Below are 23,134 nucleotides of genomic sequence, written 5' to 3'. Positions count from 1 at the left end.
AATGTGAAAATATTTGGCAGGGAAACAATTCATTTATATATTCAAGAATAATAAAGTTAACCAATTCATTACAGAATGGTATGCTTCAAATTGAAGATTATGTAACAATTCTGTAAAAGCTTTTAATAACCAAATATTAAATTCAAAAGCAGTTAAGCACTGTAATACAGATGAACTTTAAACAACACAGGCTTGAACTGGGCAGGGTCCAGTTATCTGGATTTTTTTCGATAAATACAGTATAGTACTCTAAATATTCAAAATAAAACAAATACTTTTAAAATGGAGGTTAAGGGGCGCCTGGGTGGCGCAGTCGGTTAAGTGTCCGACTTCAGCCAGGTCACGATCTCGCGGTCCGTGAGTTCGAGCCCCGCGTCAGGCTCTGGGCTGATGGCTCAGAGCCTGGAGCCTGCTTCGGATTCTGTGACTCCCTCTCTCTCTGCCCCTCCCCCCTTCATGCTCTGTCTCTCTCTGTCCCAAAAATAAATAAACGTTGAAAAAAAAAAAAAATTAAAAAAAAAAATAAATAAATAAAATGGAGGTTAAGAGAGAAAAAATAGAACTAAGCCAATTTGAGTCTTTGCCACTGTATATTCAGACAGTGGGTTAGCCACAACCAAAGGTCAAAGAATATTCAAATCACCAACAATTACTGAGATTAACCATTAACTTAAACAAAACAAAACAAAAAACCTGTCCTGATAATCTGAATTTTAATAGCTTGTATAAGAAGGAACTCTAATTAGGGAAACTTAAGAAAATTTCCCTAGTAGGGAAACAGAACTGGCCTTTATGTCAAAAGACTGAAATTAGCAGCTCACCTTCTGGAAGGATAAATCTGCTTTTCATGTTTGTGATGGAAAAAAAGGGATAAAAGCATATGCAAAGTACAATTATGAAAACGCTGAGTATTAAAAAAAAATGCTGAGTATTTTATAGATCTATGTATTTTAAAGAAAACTTCATTTGTAGATAAAATTTTAGAGACTAGAAGGAATTGAGAATATAAAAATCTTTTCAAAAGTCTACTTGAAATTTGCTTTCTACAGACTTTGTAAATGACTTTTAAAGCAAATTTAACAAAGTAGCTAAAGTGAGTATTAGCATAAGTAAATAAAGTTGACGGCATGTAACCCACATGTAATTCTATGAAAATGACAAACATGTTTACCTTTCCAGAGGGCCACCAAACTTCTTGTAACTCTTGATAAACCTAACAGAAAATAATTGTTTGGTTTAAATGTGGGTTTCACTATCCATTAAAAAATAGATTTGTAAATATACAGAAATAAGAAAATACTTGTTAGTTCAAAAATTAATTCAAGGTACTGTTTACTACCAACGCAAATGAATAAACTATGCTAAAGACAAAAATGTTAAAACATTAAGATATACCAAGTAAGACAAGACATATTTTAACACCCAGGATGATGTTCAGAAACCAATATAAATAAAACAATAGAAGCTAAATTTTATTTTAGAAATTACTTTATTATTTTCACAAGACAAGTTCAAGGCTACCACAGGAAGTGTCTCCCAAATTATCAATCAATCATAGAAAACCTCCTCAAATTCCAAGTACTGTTTTCTGAATAATACCTTTAACTCAGATGTATGGTTATTATACCAACAATAGAAAATAAAAATTTTACTTAAGAACAAAGCTACCCAAGTGGTTGATGGATGAGGGAAAATATCCAGGAAAAGTAGAAGCTGAAATGTTCTTCAACTAAAGACAGAAAGTCCAGCAAATCAGGTGGTCATAAAAGTACTCTTAATAAAATCTAACAATATATTTAGTTTTCTGGCAGAAAGAAGGAGGAAGAACTTTATCAGTCAGGTCTATGGTTTAAGAGAAAAGAGTTACAATGACTTGAAAGAAACAACAAACTCCCAAAATACAGCAATGAGCAACCTTTTCACAAATTTCATAAGCAAAAACTGACATAAACAAAAGTTGGCTGTTATCCCGTTCCCCTTAAATAAACGTGTATAAAGAAACGCATATTTTGAAAGAGAACTACAATTTATCCTACATGACTATCTTACCTCAATTCCTACCTGGACTTATCAGAAATACTTTTAACATTGTTACTTTCAAAAAGCAAATCTCAGTGTTAAAAAACCTAGAAAAATATGGAACTAAAGTATTCTCACATAAAAATAGTAACGCTGGGAATCATAAATGCAGTGAGAAATTTTAATAAACAAATTGAATGTACTAAAATATATATTATTCAATAGGGCCACTATTCTGAACCATATTACTAAAAGCAAAAAAATGTAGCAGTCTAAATAGACTAACAATAAATAACATGCAGAGACTAGATAATCAAACTTTATTTTTCATAGCTATAATGAACACCCAAAACCAGAACCATCTAATCCCTGCACAATCATATATTTTTGCCTCCTCTAAAACTTTCATCTTAATCTTTGAAAATATGGAATTTGTATATTTTATTTCACCTTCTAAAAAAATCAAGTTGAAGTAAAATAGTCTTATGTCATCTTACCGCCGAATTTCTGCATCACTAAATCCTTTGATAGTCTCCCGAGGGATAGTCCGTGGTCTTCCACGTTTCTTTGGCCTTTTCCTTTCTGAGATCGAGTCACTATCAGATCCAGAATATCTCCTACTTCTACTGCGCCTCCCTTCACTGCCATTAAAACTAATCTGGAATTGGAAAACAAAAATTTACCGAAGCTTAAAGGTGGCTTCTATGGTAAGAGCAAAGAAAACACTACAAAAGATCAACAGAACAAATTCAAATGTGGTCTGTATATCAAAAATTTCCTATAAATAATATTAAAAAGCAAACAAAACAGAGAAAAACATGGCAGGTTAATGGCAAAGAGTTAGTAACAGCCCTAATATTTTTTTAAAACATTCTCATAAATCAGCAGGAAAATACAAGATTGTCCTTCGGTAAAAATATGAGAAAAATTATCAACAAGCAATTAATCAAATAACAAATACAGAATTATAGAACCTCACTGCTAATTTTTTCAAATGAGAATTAAAGTAACTATTTATTTATAACATCTATTCTTTAACAGAAACATCAAAACATACTTTCTATAAGTCTTTGGAGTCTTTCCACAGTCACAGTGCATATTCTGAACCCCTAATATGTTGAAGCTAATCCAAAGTCAAGCTTGGTATACAGTTCTCACTCATTCTACCCTCCTTTCATACTTTGACAAGATGTAATATAATGCTATGCTTCCCATGTACTATAAAAGGAGATCGTTTTGGGGTTGGCAGATATAATCACTAATAACAAACTGTATATGGGCACTTTCAAACCAAACACACATTATTTGGCTCCATTTCTGCCTGGGATGTAGAAAGTTGATAGGATGCTCCCATCCTAACAATAAACCTCATCTCCAAAGCCTAACTTCTTTTATACGCATCAAAACCACAAGAGAATCTAATAGTCTAAAACATACGGAAATACAGTAGATGATACTTGAACACTGGCTTTCCTGTGAAAAGCATGAGTCGTAGACACCAAATAATATATAAGCAGGTAAAGGGAAGTTAGCTAAAATTGGCTAAAGGCCGCATTTGGGTGACCATGACAGCACAGGATTCCTGGAAACCGAAGACATGGTTTTGTTTGTTTGTTTGTTTGCTTGTTTGTTTTTTAAACTTTCCACCTTTTATCTCCATCTGTATCATCCATTTGAAAAGAATGACAGAAAAGATTCCCACCCACCCAAACTGGACGGCTGTTCAAGCTTTGTACAGAACAGAACCTGTACTCCCTCTCAGGCACTCCTCCACAAAACTCCCAACAGGTGCTCAGAAGAAAGACTGGAATCAGACCACAGGAGATCAGAAAAAAACTTTCCTTCCTGAAGATGGCCTGGAGAAAGGGAGCAGTCATCTACTGCACTGAGGGCACAGAAGAACTAATACAGTTGTAGAAAAAGAAAAAGAAAAAGAAAAGGAAAAGGAAAAGGAAAAGGAAAAGGAAAAGGAAAAGGAAAAGGAAAAGGAAAAGGAAAAGGAAAAGGAAAAGGAAAAGGAAAAGGAAAAGGAAAAAGGAAAAAAGAAAAAAAAAAAAAAACTCTATCCCCGGGGGAAAGATAGCAGAATAATGACTAGACAATTCCCTCAATGCCTAAGACTCAAAATTTAAGGAGGCACCAAAAGATTCCGTAATCAACAATAATAATCTTGTTACACAATATCCAAAAAAACAAAAGTTAATGCAAAGAAAGAAATTTAGTATTAAACCTTTTTCCTTTTCCTGTAGGATCTGATACAGCCTAGCGAAGCACTTTTACCATTATTCAAAAATCTACAGTCTTCACTTGGGTCATAAACAGTAAATATTTAAAAATTCAAAACACACAAATCAAATCAAGGTATGTTCTATGACAATGACAGAATTCATTAACAAAGATACTGAGAACACCTCCCAAGTACTTGGAAATTAAACAACACCCTTCATAACAACAAAAAAGCACAAAACAAACCAACAAAAACAACACCAAACAGGAAGTTATACAGCAAATTAGAAAATATTCTGAAATGAATGAAAATGAAAACATAACAGGTATCAAAAATTTACAAGATTCAGAAAAGGTAGTTAAGAGTGGGAAAATTATAGCATTAAATGCTAGTAATACTAGAAAAGGGAGGTCTTGATTCAATTGTTGTGTGTATCTTAAGACACTAAAAAACAAATTAAAGCAAAGTGGAAGAAATATGAAAGAGCAGAAATAAATGAATTTAAAACAGAAAGATCAATGAAACCTGGGATGATTTTTTGGGAGATATTATGAGTAATTTTATGCCTAGAAATTCAACAACTTAGATAAAATGGACAATTTCTTTGAAAGAAACTACCAAACTCACTCACTCAAGAAATATTCTGCATAGTTGTTTATAAAAGGAATTAAGAGTTAAAAATTTTAAGAAAGAAAACTCCAAGCCTAGATGGTTTCCCTGACAAATAGTGCCAAACATTTAGTGAAGAATACCAATTCTATACAAACTCTTCTCAAAACCAGAAGAGGAGAGAATACCTTCCAACTCATTTTATAAGGCAAAAATTATCAAATCAGATGAAAACACTTACAAAAGAAGAAAAGGATGGACCAGTATGCCTTATTAACAAAACCAGATCAGCCCAGGTATGACTACTCTTAAATCAACTGACATATATTTTAGATTAAAATGTCACCTGTTTTGCACAGTTTCTCATTCTTGGGAGCATATAAATTTCTTCAAGTTCCTTTTGTCTTTCTTCCTCTTCTAATCGTCTTCGTTGATCTTCAGGAATTATTTCCTCCCAATTCTTTGAATTTCTTTCTGGTTCCAACTCAATGTCATCCTCATCCATATTTGAAAAGTTGGCAACCTTAAATTCCAGAATTTTAAGAAATAGTAAGCATTAAAGAAGAACTCATCCTTAAATTACATTTTACATTTCAGAGAAGAGGAAGTGACATGCCAGAACAAGACAATAAAACTTAAATATCCTCAGGATAATGAATATGACTATGGACTGAACCAAAATTGCCTGCTAAACTAAGTTCTTTATTACTTATGATTTCTTTATTAGGTTGAAGTAGATCAAACCAAAAGACTTGTAAGAAACCTCTTCCATGAATGATTCTCTTTTGTCCTGCTGCTCAACAAAATTAGTTAACAGTACAATAACAAAATAATGTATAGTAACATGCTAATCATCTTCTGCAGAAAATACCACACCAATGCATTAATTACAAAGTGCTGTAGACAATACAATATTCTTATTTTTAGGATCATAATAAATAGTACAAAGAGCTAACAAAACACAAAAGAGCTCTGAGTCCATAAACTTACTTAGGTTCCTAGTTTCTTCATCTCTTAAAAAAAAGGATAAAAAGAGCTCACTAACTTTGTGAAGATTAAATGAGAGAATACATTTAAGGAACTCTGAAGACTGGTACACAGAAAGCACTCATTAAAGCTAACTGCCAATAGTGGAACATTAAAACTTACAGAAGCTAGATGAAAGAACCTATGCTCACCCTGTGTAAGGAATAACACTGCACAAATAGCGTTCATTTCTCATGTCTATTATTTAAGTGTAATGAAAATCCTAAAGCGAGCAGTATATCAACTCACTGGTGTAAAAATAACCTGTATTTACTTTGGTTAGCTTATCAGTGACATTTTTTTCAGACTGCCAGTTAGTCAAATTAAAACCAAATAGTATAACTTAATGTAGAGTTCATCACACCAGAATGAGTACTGGTTCCAGAAACGTTTATTTCTCAAGATTAAAGAATAGTCTTCTAACTTATCGCCTTGCTTTTAATTCTTGTTCCATTATAGTATATCCTACACACTGCAGCCAGTGATTCACTAAAATTAAAAAAGTTTTTATTCATTGCTATGTCCCTGGTGCATGGCACACTACAGGTGCTCAATAAATAACTGGTGAATGAACAAATGACACAAACTGGACTGCTCCTTAAAACCTCCAGTTTGTGGGGGCGCCTGTGTGGTTCAGTCGGTTAAGCGTCTGACTTTGGCTCAGGTCATGATCTCATGGTCCATGGGATCAAGCCTCACATCAGGGTCTGTGCTGACAGCTCAGAGCCTGGAGCCTGGTTCGGATTCTGTCTCTCTCTCTGACCCTGCCCTGCTTGCTGCTCTCTCTCTCAAAAATAAACACACACACACAAAAGAAATTAAAACAAACAAACAAAAAAACAAAAAAAAAAACCCTCCCCATTTGAAAAACTTCAATTTGTTGAAAATGGCTATAGAGGAACTACCAGGAGTATTTATAAGTACTAACAGGAGCTCATTGCTTACTTGGACTGATTAACTTGGATTTTCTTAGTTGTGATAATGCTTAATTTAATCTAATGTCAAAAACTGCAGAACTACTCCAACAAACAGTAGCTAAAAGCCTTTGGTCACAGAAATCTAAATTTAGAGATATCACGTTCCCTCATTTGCCAAATATTTGAGGACATACTATTTGCCAAGCATTTTTTTACATGCTAATTAGGAAATAACTGCCCTCCTCATTCCACTAAATGTATCTATTCATATACAATTTGGTCCTTTCCACATCAAGCTGCTACTGCTTTGTCAGTATAAGGGAGAAAAGTTTTCATATACCATACCAAATTTTAAAACAAAAATGTTAAGAAATGATCTTGCTGATTGTGCTTAAAGAGGTTTTAAGAAAACACATAATGACAAAAAAATAATCACTATCAACTGAAATAATTACAAAGAAAAATAAAAAAGAAAGAAAATCTACCTTGAACTGGGAAAGCAATTCATCTCCTACAGTTAAAGGGCCTGGTTCATTTTCATGAGTTTCAGCCCTCTTCAAGATTTCATCTATATCCATTTCCTGTAATTAGAAAGAAATCTTTATTAAGTATACTTTAATATATTTTAAAGTAAATACACCTTATGCTTATAGTTTAAAGAAATGTCATATATATATATGTTTTTTTAACCTGGGGTTCTTGTTCTTCTCCTTCAGGTTCCTTAAAAAGTTCCTCAGCACCAAACTTTAAGATAGCTGATAATTCTTCTTTATTGAAAGGAGTAGAACTAAAACCAAGAAAAACAAAAAAGCTTAATACTACTAACAGTTAACAATTTAACATTTATGTTGCACTTTTATTAATTATTGACACAGTCAACTCTATGGAAGTTATACGACAGAGTTAGGTGAAATATTTTTAGTTTACTTATTTTAAAAGTAAAGTACTTGAAACCTGGAAATTAAAGGAATTTCTCCCAAGACTTAACAAAATTTGAGTGATAAAAACCAGTAATGAACGTGTGCCTTTGACTAGAAATTACTCCAATGCTTTAAAAAAATCACAATACTAAACATAGTACTTCAAAGATCTGCTTATAGCATGTAATATTTCAGGAAAATGAGTACAGTACGATTATAAAATGACTTTTTAAAAATATATTAAGGTAACTACCTTGACGGGGCAGAACCTGTATGTAGTACTGTCTTCCCAGTTGTGTCCATTCTCTGAATCACAAGATGATCTAAAACCATCTTCTTTTTGGCCCTTTCAAGAATATCCTCTTCAACTGATCCCTTAGTAACTAGACGATAAATATTCACCTGTAAAGATACACACAATGAAAATACAATGTAGCAAAAAGTATTTGTTTTGCTAATGCGAAATACCCAAATACTGTACATAAAGTGAAGCTCATACTATGTGAAATTTTCACTAGTCAAAATAAAAATTAAAAAATATACAACAATATATATAAAAGCTAAATTTCTTCAATTTAAAAAGTATTTTATGGTTGTGTACTGCTTGCATTTTGAACAGATTTTATTTGCTTTTTATTTTTTTAAAGGGATAACAGTAATTTTTATCTTTTAGCTGAGAAGGAAAAAAAGTGGTAAATTTATAACAATTTCTACCTGTTTCCTTAATTCTAATTAATGTTTCAATATTCCACATAGTTCAAAATTCTATGAACCATACCCCAGGTTAATGATGAAATCCTGCCATAAAACGAAGACTTCCAAAATACACAAAAATTGATGTGCAGTAATTAACCCTATTTCTCAAGGTTAGCAGTTCTATATCAAATAGCACCCAAAGGGATATTTTCAAAATTTATAGGAACATTGTAGCTTTTGCAATGATTAGGCAGGCTTACGAGTACTTAAGAGTACAGTGACCTGGGACACTAGACCCTCTGCACTAAACTGTACCTTCAGACACAAAGAAAAACTATCCTGAGTCTTTTCTTTCAAATGATTTTCAAAACTTTTAAAATTATCTTGAGTCTCAATTCATCCTCTATTTTAATGTAAATAAGAGTTTAAATGAACATTATAGTTTTTTTCAGCACTGCAACTATTGCATGAATCAGCAGATAACTAGATACTGTTTTATTTGGATCTCTGCCAAAGTTATCATCTCCAAATGTGTATAGTATTGGTGTCACAAATAAAGCTCACCTGTATTGCTCATCTATACTCATTTTGTAGTTCTTGCATGGAAATACTTAACAAGAAATATGAAACACCTGTGTCAGATTTAGAACCAAATACTAGTAAAAAAAAGAGCAGGTACATGCATATGATTTCACTCATATGTGGAATTTAAAAAACAAAACAAATGATCATTGAGGAAAAAAGAGAGAAACAAACAGACTCTTAACTACAGAGCATAAAGTCATGATTACCAGAGGGGAAAGGGGTGGGGAGATGGGTTAAATAGGTGATGGGTACTAAGCAGTGCACTTGTGATCAGCACTGGGTGCTGTATGGAAGTGGTGAATCACACTATATTATACACCTGAAACTAATAATACAATGTATGTTAATTGGAATTTACATAAATACAAAAAAGAGCAGGTACAAAAGCACAGGAATCTTACCACAGTGCATCAATAATGAAATAATTAAAAACATCTCAAAATCATTAATAAAAATGTATTTATATATTCATTTATATTTTAAATGTTATTAAATAATGTATTAAACAAATGTACAATAATTAATGTATTAAATATTTTAAAACATTCATATTTATATCACATTTGTTTTTATGCAGTTTTGTAACATAATGGTTAGAAATACATGTTACCATTATTTTGCCATCTTATTCAGATATTCTTCCCAGAGGTCTACCACACAACTTTCTACAGTATCTTGCCTAACTGGTTCTTCTAATACCCTCTATTTTCTATCACCTATTAGAAAATATGGTGGCCTTTAAATAGTCTTTAAGTAGTTGTTTGAGAAGTATAAATGGAATGCGAGTTCAGCCATGGTCGAGGATTTCGATATAGGAGGTATCTGCTATTTAGTGCAATTAATCACTATTCCCCATCTCATTCATAAAAGAGGTCTATTTTGAGTATTCACATCTACATTAGGCCCAGCTCACTTGTGAAATTATCTTATTTTCTCACCATCTCCTCTATGACAATCTGTAATTTATATTGGCATGTTATTCCTACTTCAAGTTTCCCTCTCTTTATAACGTGCAGATAAATTATTAGTATTGTAGAATCCAGGCCTTCCTAAAGAAGGAAGAAAGGTCTCAGATACACAACCTAATCTTACACCTTAAAGAGCTGGAAAAAGAACAGCCAATAAAACCCAAAACCAGCAGAAGACGGGAAATAATGAAGATTAGAGCAGAAATCAATGCTATCGAAACCAAAAAACAAACAAACAAAAAAACACATTAGAACAGATCCAATGAAACCAGAAGCTGGTTCTTTGAAACAATTAACGAAATTGATAAACCCCTAGCCAGTTTGATCACAAAGAAAAAGGAAAGGACCCAAATAAATAAAATCAAGAATGGAAAGAGAGATCACAACCAACACAGCAGAAATACAAACAATAAGAGAATATTATGAGCAATTATACGCCAATAAAATGGACAATCTGGATGAAATGGACAAATTCCTAGAAACATAAAAACTACCAAAACTGAAACGGGAAGAAATAGAAAATTTGAACAGACCCATAACCAGTAAAGAAATCCAATTAGTAATCAAAAAACTCCCCCCAAAAAACAAGAGTACAGGGCCAGACGGCTTCCCAGGGGAATTCTACCAAACATTTAAGGAAGAGTTAACACCTACTCTCTTGAAGCTGTTCCAAAAAATAGAAATGGAAGGAAAACTTCCAAGATCTTTCTATGAAGCCAGCATTACCCTGATTCTAAAACCACACAAAGACCCCACTAAGAAGGAGAAATATAGACCAATTTCCCTGATGAACATGGATGCAAAAATCCTCAACAAGAAATTGGCCAACTGGATCTAACAGTACATTAAAAAAATTATAGGGGCGCCTGGGTGGCGCAGTCGGTTAAGCGTCCGACTTCAGCCAGGTCACGATCTCGCGGTCCGTGAGTTCGAGCCCCGCGTCGGGCTCTGGGCTGGTGGCTCGGAGCCTGGAGCCTGTTTCCGATTCTGTGTCTCCCTCTCTCTCTGCCCCTCCCCCGTTCATGCTCTGTCTCTCTCTGTCCCAAAAATAAATAAAAACGTTGAAAAAAAAAATTAAAAAAATTATTCACCACAATCAAGTGGGATTTATACCTGGGATGCAGGGCTGGTTCAATATCCACAAAACAATCAATGTGATTCATCACATCAATAGAAGAAAGAACAAGAACCACATGATCCTCTCAACAGATGGAGAGAAAGCATTTGACAAAATACAACATTCTTTCTTGATAAAAACCCTCAAGAGAGTAGCGATAGAAGGATCCTATCTCAAAATCAAAAAAGGCATAAGACCCAACACTAATATCATCCTCAAGAGAGAAACACTGAGAGCTTTCCCCCTAAGGTCAAGAACAAGACAGGGATGTCCACTCTCACCACTGTTATTCAGCATAGTATTGGAAGTGTTAGCCTCAGCAATCAGACAACACAAAGAAATAAAAGGCATCCAAATCGGCCAGGAGGAGGTCAAACTTTCACTCTTGGCAGATGACATGACACTCTATGTGGAAACCTCAAAAGATTCCACCAAAAAAACTGCTAGAACTGATCCATGAATTCAGGAGAGCTGAAGGATGTAAAAATCAATGCACAGAAATCGGTTGCATTCCCATACACCAATAATGAAACACCAGAAAGAGAAATCAAGGAATTAATCCCATTTACAATTCCAACAAAACCCATAAAATACCTAGGAATAAACCGAACCAAAGAGGTGAAAAATCTATATACTGAAAACTATAGAAAGCTTATGAAAGAAATTGAAGACACAAAAAACTGGAGAAATATTCCATGCTCCTGGGTAGGAAGAACAAATATTGTTAAAATGTCAATACTACCCAAGGCAATCTACATATTCAATGCAACCCCTATCAAAATAACACCAGCATTCTTCACAGAGGTAGAAAACAACCCTAAAATTTGTATGCAACCAGAAAAGACCCTGAATAGCCAAAGCAATCTTGAAAAAGAAAACCAAAGCAGGAGGCATCACAATCCTGGACTTCAAGCTGTATTACAAAGCTGTTATCATCAAGACAGTACAGTACTGTAACAAAAACAGACACTCCAATCAAAGGACAGAATAGAGAACCCAGAAATGGATCTACAAACGTATGGCCAACTAATCTTTGACAAAGCAGAAAGAATACCCAATGGAATAAAGACAGTCTCTTCACAAGTGGCACTGGGAAAACTGGACAGCAAAATGCAGAAAAATGAACCTGGACCACTTTCCTACACCACACACAAAAATAAACTCAAAATGGATGAAAGACCTAAATGTAAGACAGGGAGTCATGAATATCCTCGAGGAGAAAGCAGGCAAAAACCTTTGACCTTGGCCGCAGCAACTTCTTACTCAACACGTCTCCAGAGGCAAGGGAAACAAAAGTAAAAATGAACTACTGGAACCTCATCAAAATAAGAAGCTCTGCACAGCAAAGGAAACAATCAGCAAAACTAAAAGGCAACCAATGGAATAGGGAAAATATATTTGCAAACGACATACCAGATAAAGGGTTGGTATCCAAAATCTATATAAAGAACTTATCAAACTCAACACCCAAAAAACAAATAATCCAGTGACGAAATGGGCAAAAGACATGAACAGACACTTCTTCAAAGAAAACATCCAGATGGCCAAACGACACATGAAAAAATGCTCCACATCACTCATCATCAGGGAAATACAAATCAAAACCACAATGAGATACCATCTCACACCTGTCAGAATGGCTAACATTAACAACTCAGGCAACAATAGATGCTGGCGAGGATGCGGAGAGAGAGAGGATCTCTTTTGCACTGCTGGCGGGAATGTAAACTGGTGCAGCCACTCTGGACAACATATGGAGGTTCCTCAAAAAATTAAAAATAGAACTACCATGACCCACCAATTGCACTACTAGGTATTTATCCAAGGGATACAGGTATGCTGTTTTGAAGAGGCACATGCACCCCAATGTTTATAGCAGCACTATCAACAACAGCCAAAGTAGGGCAAGAGCCCAAATGTCCACTGATGGATGAATGGATAAAGAAGATGTGGTATATATACACAATGGAGTGTTACTCAGCAATCAAAAAGAATGAAATCTTGCCATTTGTAACTACCTGGATGGAACCAGAGGGTATTATGCTAAGCAAAATTAGTCAAAGACAAATATATGACTTCATCTGAGGACTTTAAGATACAAAACAGATGAACATAAGGGAAGGGAAGCAAAAATATATAACAATAGGGAGGGGTACAAAACATAAGAGACTCTTAAATACGGAGAACAAACAGAGGGTTACTGCAGGGGTGTGGGGGGGGGGGTAGGCTAAAAGGGTAACGGGTAGTAAGGAATCTGCTCCTGAAATCATTGTTGCACTGTAAGCTAACTAACTTGGATGTAAATTTTAAAAATAAATTAAATAAATAAAAAATAAATAAAAGTGTAAAAAATATATAGATATATATATTTAAAAAGAACTCTGTTTTTTTTTTTTTTTAAACCTAAATTGGTGTTAGGGCATTAAAATTACCTTCCAAATTAATGTATCCAATTCAAGGAAGAGGGGCTGCTAAAAAGAGTTGTTGTAAAGAGGGGTCACTGGGTTCGATGATGTTAAGAACTACTACTCTAAATACAAGATTTCACTTAAGGGTGCACAACATTGTTCCAGAGTATTAAAACATTACAGAAAGAAGTGTACTATATTCCCAATGAAATAGTTTTATGAGAATTATTTGGGTAAAATACTTTTTTAGTTTAAAATGATGGATACATTTTTAAATAGAAAATATGAAATTTTTAAAGGGTAATATAAATGTGTGAAGTCCTTCTGTGCTACTCGTTCATATCTTCTGCATTAAAGAAGTTTGAGAAGCACTGCCCTAGATGGTGGTAAATCAATTAAAATACAACAAACACATCAGAATGATGACAGATGGTTTTTCTCAAGGCCTATTACTGAGAGCAATACAAAAACTACAAATTTAGAATGGCTTGTTTGCATAAAGAATTTTATAAGCAAATGGATAAAATATAGGCTAACAAAAAGGTAGTAATATACTAAGCAAAATCTCTTTCAATAGTTAAAATTAAGTAAATACATTTTAAGGTTTATGTATTGAATGAAAAACACTGTACTCTACAGTTGTAAACACTCTGACTAAAAGAGAGGGCATGATCCCATTTTGGCATAGTTACCTCAATGATTTTGGTAAATCTGAGTTCCTTAGTATTTTACATGTTAAAGAGCAACATGACTGTGTTCCAATGAGGTTTCCAGGAGAATAAACCAAAATCACTTCCAAACACTAATCATAAAAAAAGATTCTAAAAGCAAAATAAACAAAATAAAAAATACCTGTTTCTTCTGCCCAATTCGATGAGCTCTAGCCTGTGCCTGAAGATCATTTTGTGGATTCCAATCGGAATCAAATATAACAACAGTATCAGCAGAGGCTAAATTAATTCCTAGACCTCCAGCTCTTGTGGAAAGCAAAAAGCAGAAATCCTGTAAGAAATTATAAATAGGCTCAACTTTAAATTCTTCTGAACCGTGAATATGAATAATCAGCAAGAGAATTTTACAACTGGTTTTTTGAATTTAAAAGTATTTTACCAATAAAACTGAAAGATAGTTTTAAAAATGCTAATAGGGGCGCCTGGGTGGCGCAGTCGGTTAAGCGTCCGACTTCAGCCAGGTCACGATCTCGCGGTCCGTGAGTTCGAGCCCCGCGTCAGGCTCTGGGCTGATGGCTCGGAGCCTGGAGCCTGTTTCCGATTCTGTGTCTCCCTCTCTCTCTGCCCCTCCCCCGTTCATGCTCTGTCTCTCTCTGTCCCAAAAATAAATAAACATTGAAAAAAAAAATTAAAAAAAAAAAAAATAAAAAAATAAAAATGCTAATAAAATACAAAAACCTCTAGCAAAATCCATCAACAGGATTCCAAAATACAAATATACATGGAAATAATGAACACCAAATCTACAATGAATTTTAAATGAAAATGGGATAATTTATTTAGAAGCAAATTAACTGTTCTATGCTGAAACAGTATTGATAAGGGCAAAATTCTCCAGATTAACATAAAATACTGATTTTAAAACCTCATTTAGAAAGTAAAACTAGCTAATAAGACTTTTTTTAAAAAAACAATGACAAAAATAATTTACTAAAATTATGACTAAAATTATTTAGTTTTAAAAGCATTCATACCTCTGATCCTTCAGCATTAAAATGATCTAGTGCTTGTTTTCTCAGCTCCCCTTTTATTGATCCATCTAATCTCTAAAATAAAACACATTAAAATATTTCACATAACAGAATCAAATATTTAAAAAGGTATTAAAATCAATTATGAAGTTAAGTATGAAAATGCGGCATTACTTTCGTTAAGACTATAAGAGTAGTAGGTACTTATTAGTCAAGAAAACAATGCCCAAGCATTCTGTCTATAGTCTGTGCTCTTAACCGTTAGGACTATTTTCCCAGATAATAATAGTAAATAGCATTGGCTATCATTGTGTCTGAGTCTCACTGTAAGAAATATATTTTACATGTGAATGAGTACACAACTGTACATCCAAAGCAAGTTACATGACACATGTATCATGATATGGCCTCATATATTAAAATTTCATTTTTTCAAAATGTTGGTACAACCCATTAAATTGATTCCCAGATCCATTAACAGGTTACAGTCCACAGTTTTAAAAACAGTGCTGAAGTCCAGTGTGGTTAGTGGACCAACAACATCGTTGTCACCTGAGAACTCAGAAATGCAAATTTTTGAGCCCCATCCCAGATCTACTGAATCTACTGAAATCAGAAACTCTGAGAAAAGAGGTACAGCAAAGCCCCTGATTAAAGTTTCAAAGTCACTGATTTGAGTCAAAAAGCCCGCATCTGAGTATCTTCAATATCCATGGGTGCCTTGGGCAAGCGATCTGACTTTTCAATTCATCTTGTCAGTTTCTTTCTTAGGTAATGAACACAATAGTACTTTCTTCATAAAATTCAGAGGATTCAGTGAGAGAACAAAGTAAAACACTTACCACAGTGTCTGGCATATATATATTGAGTGCTTACTAAACATTAGCTGATGTCCAAAATTAAAAAAAAAATTTTAGGGTGCCTGGGGGCTCAGTTGGGCTCAGGTAGTAATCCTGCAGTTCTGAGATCCAGCCGCCCCTATCCCCTGAATGGGCTCCACGTAGAGTGGAGTCTGCTTAGGATTCTCTCTCCCTCTCTTTGTCCCTCCCCAGTTCTCACTCTCTCTCTCTCAAAATAAATAAATAAACATTTTTTAAAAATTTAAATGTGCCGGGCGCCTGGGTGGCTTGGTCGGTTGAGTGTCCGACTTTGGCTCAGGTCATGATCTCACACTCCGTGAGTTCGAGCCCCGCATTGGGCTCTGTGCTGACTGCTCAGAGCCTGGAGCCTGTTTCAGATTCTGTGTCTCCCTCTCTCTGTGACCCTCCCCCGTTCATGCTCTGTCTCTGTCTCAAAAATAAATAAAAACGTTTTAAATAAATAAATAAATAAATAAATAAATAAATGTGCTACTGGTTTCATTTTCACTAAAAATTACTATTAGTAAAAACTTCTTAAAAACAGTGGCATATCAGGGCACCAGTGAGGGTGGCTCGGTCGGTTAAGCATCCGACCCTTCATTTAGGCTCAAGTCATGATCTCATAATTAATGACTTTGAGTCCCGCATCAGGCTCTGTGCTGACAGCACGGAGCCTGCCTCGGATTCTCTCCTTCTCTCTGCCCCTCTGCTGCTCACTCTCTCTCTTTCAAAATAAATAAATTTAAAAAAACAAACAGAACAAAAAAAGAAAACCCAGTGTATATCATTTATTAAGGCATGATCTAAACTAAAAGAATGTTAAACATAATTTTCTCTGGGAAATAATACTGGAATGAGAAGGGAGTAGGGGCAGAGAACTAACTACCAGCACTTGTTTACTATTTGTTTTGTTTGACCATGTAGACACAATAATTTGTCTAAAAACAAACCAACACAGGATTGGGGTAAGGATAGAGGGGTGGAATGGAAACAGGGTGATAGTTATAGGGTACTGTTTCTTTTTGAGGTCATAAAAACATTCTAAAATTTATTGTGTTCATGGCTGCCCAACTCTGTGAATATATTAAAAATCACTGAATTGTACACTTTAAATGGATGAATTAATTGCATGGAATGGAAATCACATCTCAATAAAGATGTTAAGAAAATCAAACAATAGTACTTTTTCTATATTTTTCCCTAGCCTAAATGACCATATATTTCTCAATCACGTTCATATCACCAAAGACCCGTCCCTCAAATGATGTCTGTTGAGATTCATCATTATAATTCTACTTCTATTTTATTGCCTGCACTAACATTCATCATTTACTAGCTATGTGAATGTTCGCTATGTTCTAGGCACTGTTCAAGAAAGGATTAAATAAGGATTAAATAAATTATTAGAAAAGCACTGAAACTAGCACCTGACTCTAACATTAAACACTCATCCATACTAGCTTTAATTATACTGAATTGATTTCAACATAAACACTGAATAGATGGAATATAAGCTCATTTTGGTCTTTAATACCTTCCCTAAAGTCATCTAAAAGTTTTATTCAGTAAACTATACATTAGAATAATTATAAAACATTATTCTTCAGAATCTGTAACAGTCCTGATATTGGCTGACACATAGCAGGCACTGAATAAAAAGTCGTTGAGGGAACAGCATAGTTTTTTTTTTTGCGTCTCGCATCCATGAAATACACCCAGATCAACACTAAACCATCCTGCACACCTAGAAAACTGATTTAAGGATTAACACAACAATCTGCACAACCTGAACTATAGAACTCAGCAGGTACACAGCACGGAGAGGTGAACTGGGGGGGAGAGAAGCTGCGGAGGGCAGGGAGCTGTTTTTGCTTGCAGAGAAAGGAGGGAGACAGGGGTCGGGGGGGGTGAGCACAGGAAAAGCACACCCTCCCCTTCACCGCAAAAGAATCTGCAGCAGTCCTGGTAACATTCACAAAGGCTGCTCTCTCTCTCTTCCTCAAAATAAAGCCTAACTCATAAGGCTGCCCATTTACATTTGAGCATAGAAGAGAAATACAAAATTAAAATAAAGACTAGAGAATAGAAAAATTACTTTGCTGCTAAATATAAGGTCAAGAAGAAAAAAGGGAATAATGACAGAAATGTTTAAAACAGATATATTATCTTGAAAATACAGTTTATTAAAAAATCTATACTTCATTTACACAAGAATTTCACAGGTAATTTTGTAAAGATCCGATGAAATTTGTCAACAAAAAGGAAAAAATGAAATGCTTACTTGAAAGGGGAATTGACGGTATTTCAAATATTCTGCAAGTATGTCTAACATCCGCACCATTTGAGAAAAAATAAGAACTCTATTGCCTCGTTCTCTTAGGCGAATTAACAGTTTGTCAAGAAGAATCAATTTTCCGCTACTACGGATTAAGTGCTAGGAAACAATAAATTACAATGGTTAGAGCATGTGAGCATGTGCAAAGAATCAACCAAATGAAACAAATGCCCCACTTAAAACTTTAGCTTCTTTAATTATTGAAAATTGAGATTTTGTATTTTTATAATGTTGAAAAAGTTTATTTCAGTTTCCAAAATTTTCTAGAACCTTTTCTAGGATCATTTTTATCTACGATTTAAGCTAAAATTTTCCTTGCCATTTAGCACCTAGATTTTCATTTTGTTTTGGGGAAAGGGGGGGGGGGCATGTTTCACTATATTTGCTAGTTATTACACTACTTCTCAAAAAATCTCAGCTGAAAAATAATACATTGAAAGCAGCAGCAACTAAGCAGCTAAAGGTTAAAAGAAAACAGATTTTAATTTATATGTATCAGCCACTGAACCTAGCTCTTTTAAAGCACTACTGTGGTTGAATGGCAATTGTGGCCCTCTTCACACCTCATCTGTCTACCAGAAGCAATAGGAAGTGTAAACTCTAAGCTCAAGATGCCTTTCTTAAGACTATCATTTGGGGTGCCTGGGTGGTTCAACGGGTTAAGCATCCGACTTCAGCTGGGGTCATGATCTTGTGGTCCGTTGGGTTCAAGCCCCAGGTCAGGCTCTGTGCCGAGAGCTCAGAGCCTGGAGCCTGCTTGAGATTCTGTGTCTCTCTCTTTCCCTGCCCCTCCCACACCCGTGCGGTGTCTTTCTCGCTCAAAAATAAAGAAACATTAAAATATATATATATTTATTAAAAAACTATCATTTGCCATATCACAAATTCAGCATCATAATGTGAATTTTTGTCATTTAAGAATATACTAAGGGATTTCTCCTGGATAACTCTTGGTAGTCCATACAAATCCATTTTTAGAAAAATGATCAAAATAATTGTATGAATAATTATGAAGGCTTTTTTAATAAAAACAAAGAAAATAATTAACACCATTATTTAATATACCATAACCAAAGAAAACTTCTAACCAATATATTAAAGCATCATGCCATTTTCAGTTATAACTGAAATAAACATTTCTAGAATTTTGCTTTACTACAAAGTAAAAATCCTTACTTGTAAGGCCTCCTGTTTATTATAGAATTCATTATTATCTGGTGGTTTAATGAGGTAGCAATGGTTACAACATTTCTTTAGCTCCATCATAATGTTCAAAAAGCCTGAGGTACTGCCCTTGGAACCTTTGCTGAGGGCTTTGTAATTCCTAGTTAATATCCATCTGTTTAAAGAAAAAAAAATACCATGAAAATGATGGTTAGCAGAACAATTACCAGGATGAATTCTAAAACCATTAAAAAAAAAAATCAAGCACCAGAGCAAAACTGTACCATTATGAAGTTCACAACTGGATATACTATGGTCCAAACATCGTTCAGAAGACTCGTGAACTTTGTTCATAAGACTGAGAATCCGATCAATATACAGTAAAGGCTTAATGTAACATAGTGAATATAGTGTATTAATCCTTTTCCCCCCAAAGTTACTTCAAAATGGTTAACTATCAGGGCACCCGGGTGGCTCAGTGAAGCGTCTGACTTCAGCTCAGGTCATGACCTCATGGTTCGCGAGTTCAAGCCCCGCATCGGGCTCTGTACTGACAGCTCAGAGCCTGGAGCCTGACACTGTCTCCTTCTCTCTTTGCCCTTCCCCCACTCACGCTCTGTCCCCCTCTCTCTCTCTCAAAAATAAACATTAAAGAAAAATTTTTTTAATGGTTAACTATTATCTATATTAACCTTCCAACAAATCTTAGTATATTAGGCAACCAATATGTAGACTTATAAAAAAAACCTCACGAGCATACCTGGTTTAACCACAATGCCTTGTCTAAATTACAGTTAACACAATACAATTACAACTTGTAGAAAAATTATAGGTAGATTTTATTACTCCAAACTATTTATATAACTATGTAACATTTCCTCTCATTATGATGTACTTTGTCTTCTACCACCTTTTATTTTCTTCATTTTTATAAGATTAGTCTTTGAAGGAACTTGGAATAATTTATCTCTGATTCGCCTCAAAATGATAGGAAATGGGAATGTCTAGAGATAAAATAAGACTGGCTATCTGAATTGAAAACAAAGCTGAGTGTTGGGGGTTTATTATGTCATCCTCTTTTTGTATATGCTTGAGATTTTCCATAATACAAACCTAAAATTCATGCAATGAATGTTTTTTTTTTTAATGTATGGCACTTACAGTTTTACCATAAATTTCTGAAAATCCAAATGCAGGTAGCCATGGATTTTATGCAATTAAATGTTTAAACAGATATTAGGATAGATATTCTCTTTTTGATTCTTTGAAACATTATGTATAGTTCTGACATACGTAATTTTTTTTTAATGTTAATTTTTGAGAACGAGAGACAGAGCATGAGCAAGGGGAGGGGCAGAGAATCCGAAGCTGGCTCCAGGCTCCCAGCTGTCAGCACAAAGCCTGACGTGGGGCTCAAACTCACAAACTGAGAGTTCATGACCTGAGCCAGAGTCGGATGCTTAACTGAGCCATCCAGGTGCTCCGACATATATAATTTATCTAAAGTGCAATTAATATTCTTCCACATGGGGGAAAAGAGAGGGTGTGTCCTAAAACTTTCTTTTTCTGGCCTCTACCTCTGTCAATTATGCAACTATCATAATTATATAATAATGCCTTAGTATCACTAACACTTAAGTAGTCAGTATTAACAATATTTAACAGAAACCCTACGTATGTTAAAAGAGCATACAGTAGACAAATGCAATTAATGATGATTTAATTAATCTTAGGTTACCCGTTATCTTGGACAAGTTGATCTCTCTTTGCTTCAATATATCATAATATAAACCTATTTTAATATTCAAGAATTGTTATTGCTCTAAGACCCTACTGGGAGGAGAGACAGCACCTCCATGAGACAAGGATAGGGGGATTATTTAGAATTAAAGGTCCAGAACATGTGCTCTGTTTACAGCTTACTTGTAATACTGTTTCTGTAAAGCACTCATTTCCATTCTTAAAATCTGCTCAACCTTGGCAGGAAGAGATTTTTCCACATCTTTTTTAACTCTGCGTAACAGAAATGGTTCAAGCTCCTTGTGGAGGCTTGCATAACCATATTCTCTGCCTTTTCCATGTTCTTCTTCAAAATCTTCCCAGGAAGAAAACCTTAAAAATTTAAGAAAATGGAAAAATCACTGAAAAAGTCATACTGCATATGAAAATTTTCAGGGTAGTCACATATAAGCAAAATATAGACTTTCAGGAAAAGACTAGCTAACATTAGTCACTTCTAAGGACTATCCTTCCCAAGAAACCCATCTTATATCTACATAAAGGTGAAAAATAGGTTATTTTATGAAAATTAGGATTCTCCTGGAGTTAAAGATAATAAATAAAATATTTTCAAGTACACAATTGTCACTAAAATATTTCTCAAAGAATATATTAAAGTTTGGAATCTACTGAAAGAGAGCAATTTTGTGATCTTGGACAAGTTATTTATCCTTATCTAGTTTTCCCCATCTAGAAAAAGGGATTATCAGTACCTTATTACTGTTGTTATTGCTAATATTAAGTACTAAGAATGATACTGTTTGTTTTTCAAGCAAAGTATATTTTGAACATGGGCAGAATCAACTGTTGTAATTTATTACACATGACTCAAGCTTATTTACAAATTTGAAAAGTTAAAATATTATTAGAAATGTGAAATGCTGCATCGCCCCCCTTTTTTTTCCTTCTTAAAAATCTGTAATCTAATGTTCAAGGATAATTAATACTTCTTACAGACCTTATTACTACCTATACTAATATTTTCTTGCTAAGCTTAACATTCAAAACTAACATTAAAATTGCATATCCTAACTTATCTTACTTTTCTGGCATAATGAAATGTAGCAAAGACCACAGCTCTTTAAGGGAGTTCTGTAGAGGAGTTCCAGTAATAAGGAGACGGTGATTGGATTTAAAGTCTATTAAAGTTTTATACAGAAGAGAGTCATCATTCTTTAATCGATGTGCTTCATCTACACCTATAAACGCCCAATTCAGACCTCCAAGGAATGCCTTAAAATGAACAGAAAAACACAGTTAATGTTTTAAGAGAAAAGTGAAATTCAAATTATTAAACTGAGGCAAATTAAAATTGAGAACATGCTTTTGTCTTGTTTTCAGATAAAAACTATGTATTATTTCAAGATTTATTGGAATCTTCAAATCAAGTAACTCAACATGCAAAATAAAGTTCCCTCCATGACTAATTCACCCACTGGAAAACAGAGCATAATAGCATACACATTCTAAAAAAAAAGAGAGAGAGAAAAAAAATAAAAAAATTTAAATGATAACTATCATTTAAAATAGTTATCATTTAAAAATTTTTACAAAAGATTTTTAGCTGAAGGGCAGCAGAAGCTTCTATTAGTGTCAATTTGGAGAAAGTAAGATATAAATTTGGAAGTGTCTTTACTCTAAGTGTAGGAATAATTCACTGTATGACCTTTAAACACTGTGGATCTGTGTATATAAATATGGGTCTCTGACTTAAAACAGAGACAGGCCAGATTCTACTCTTCAATGGTTGTATGATCCAAGAGACAAGCTCAATAACCACTTTGAGACATGATTTTTCTTTC

At 34.3% G+C, this 23,134-nt stretch overlaps 1 protein-coding gene across 3 annotated transcripts in view; it reads right to left on the bottom strand.

Moving 5' to 3' along the window:
- The window catches only part of CHD1 (chromodomain helicase DNA binding protein 1), a 77,474-nt gene that overhangs the window by 16,830 nt on the left and 37,510 nt on the right, over positions 1-23,134 (bottom strand). For all 3 annotated transcript variants that reach the window (XM_086691934.1, XM_086692068.1, XM_086692006.1), the window contains 12 exons: positions 22,375-22,565; positions 21,477-21,665; positions 19,566-19,728; positions 18,336-18,488; positions 15,198-15,269; positions 14,345-14,494; positions 7,972-8,120; positions 7,489-7,585; positions 7,284-7,379; positions 5,202-5,378; positions 2,517-2,677; positions 1,172-1,213 (listed from right to left, as the gene is read on the bottom strand). In XM_086691934.1, the coding sequence (XP_086548060.1) occupies positions 1,172-1,213; positions 2,517-2,677; positions 5,202-5,378; positions 7,284-7,379; positions 7,489-7,585; positions 7,972-8,120; positions 14,345-14,494; positions 15,198-15,269; positions 18,336-18,488; positions 19,566-19,728; positions 21,477-21,665; positions 22,375-22,565 (1,640 nt within the window). The remainder of the gene's footprint in view (positions 1-1,171; positions 1,214-2,516; positions 2,678-5,201; positions 5,379-7,283; positions 7,380-7,488; positions 7,586-7,971; positions 8,121-14,344; positions 14,495-15,197; positions 15,270-18,335; positions 18,489-19,565; positions 19,729-21,476; positions 21,666-22,374; positions 22,566-23,134) is intronic.

Source organism: Puma concolor, chromosome A1, assembly GCF_028749965.1.
Source record: "Puma concolor isolate L17-30 chromosome A1, mPumCon1.1.hap2, whole genome shotgun sequence".
In the NCBI taxonomy this organism is placed as follows: Eukaryota; Metazoa; Chordata; class Mammalia; order Carnivora; family Felidae; genus Puma; species Puma concolor.
This window is presented reverse-complemented; position numbering and strand designations above follow the sequence as displayed.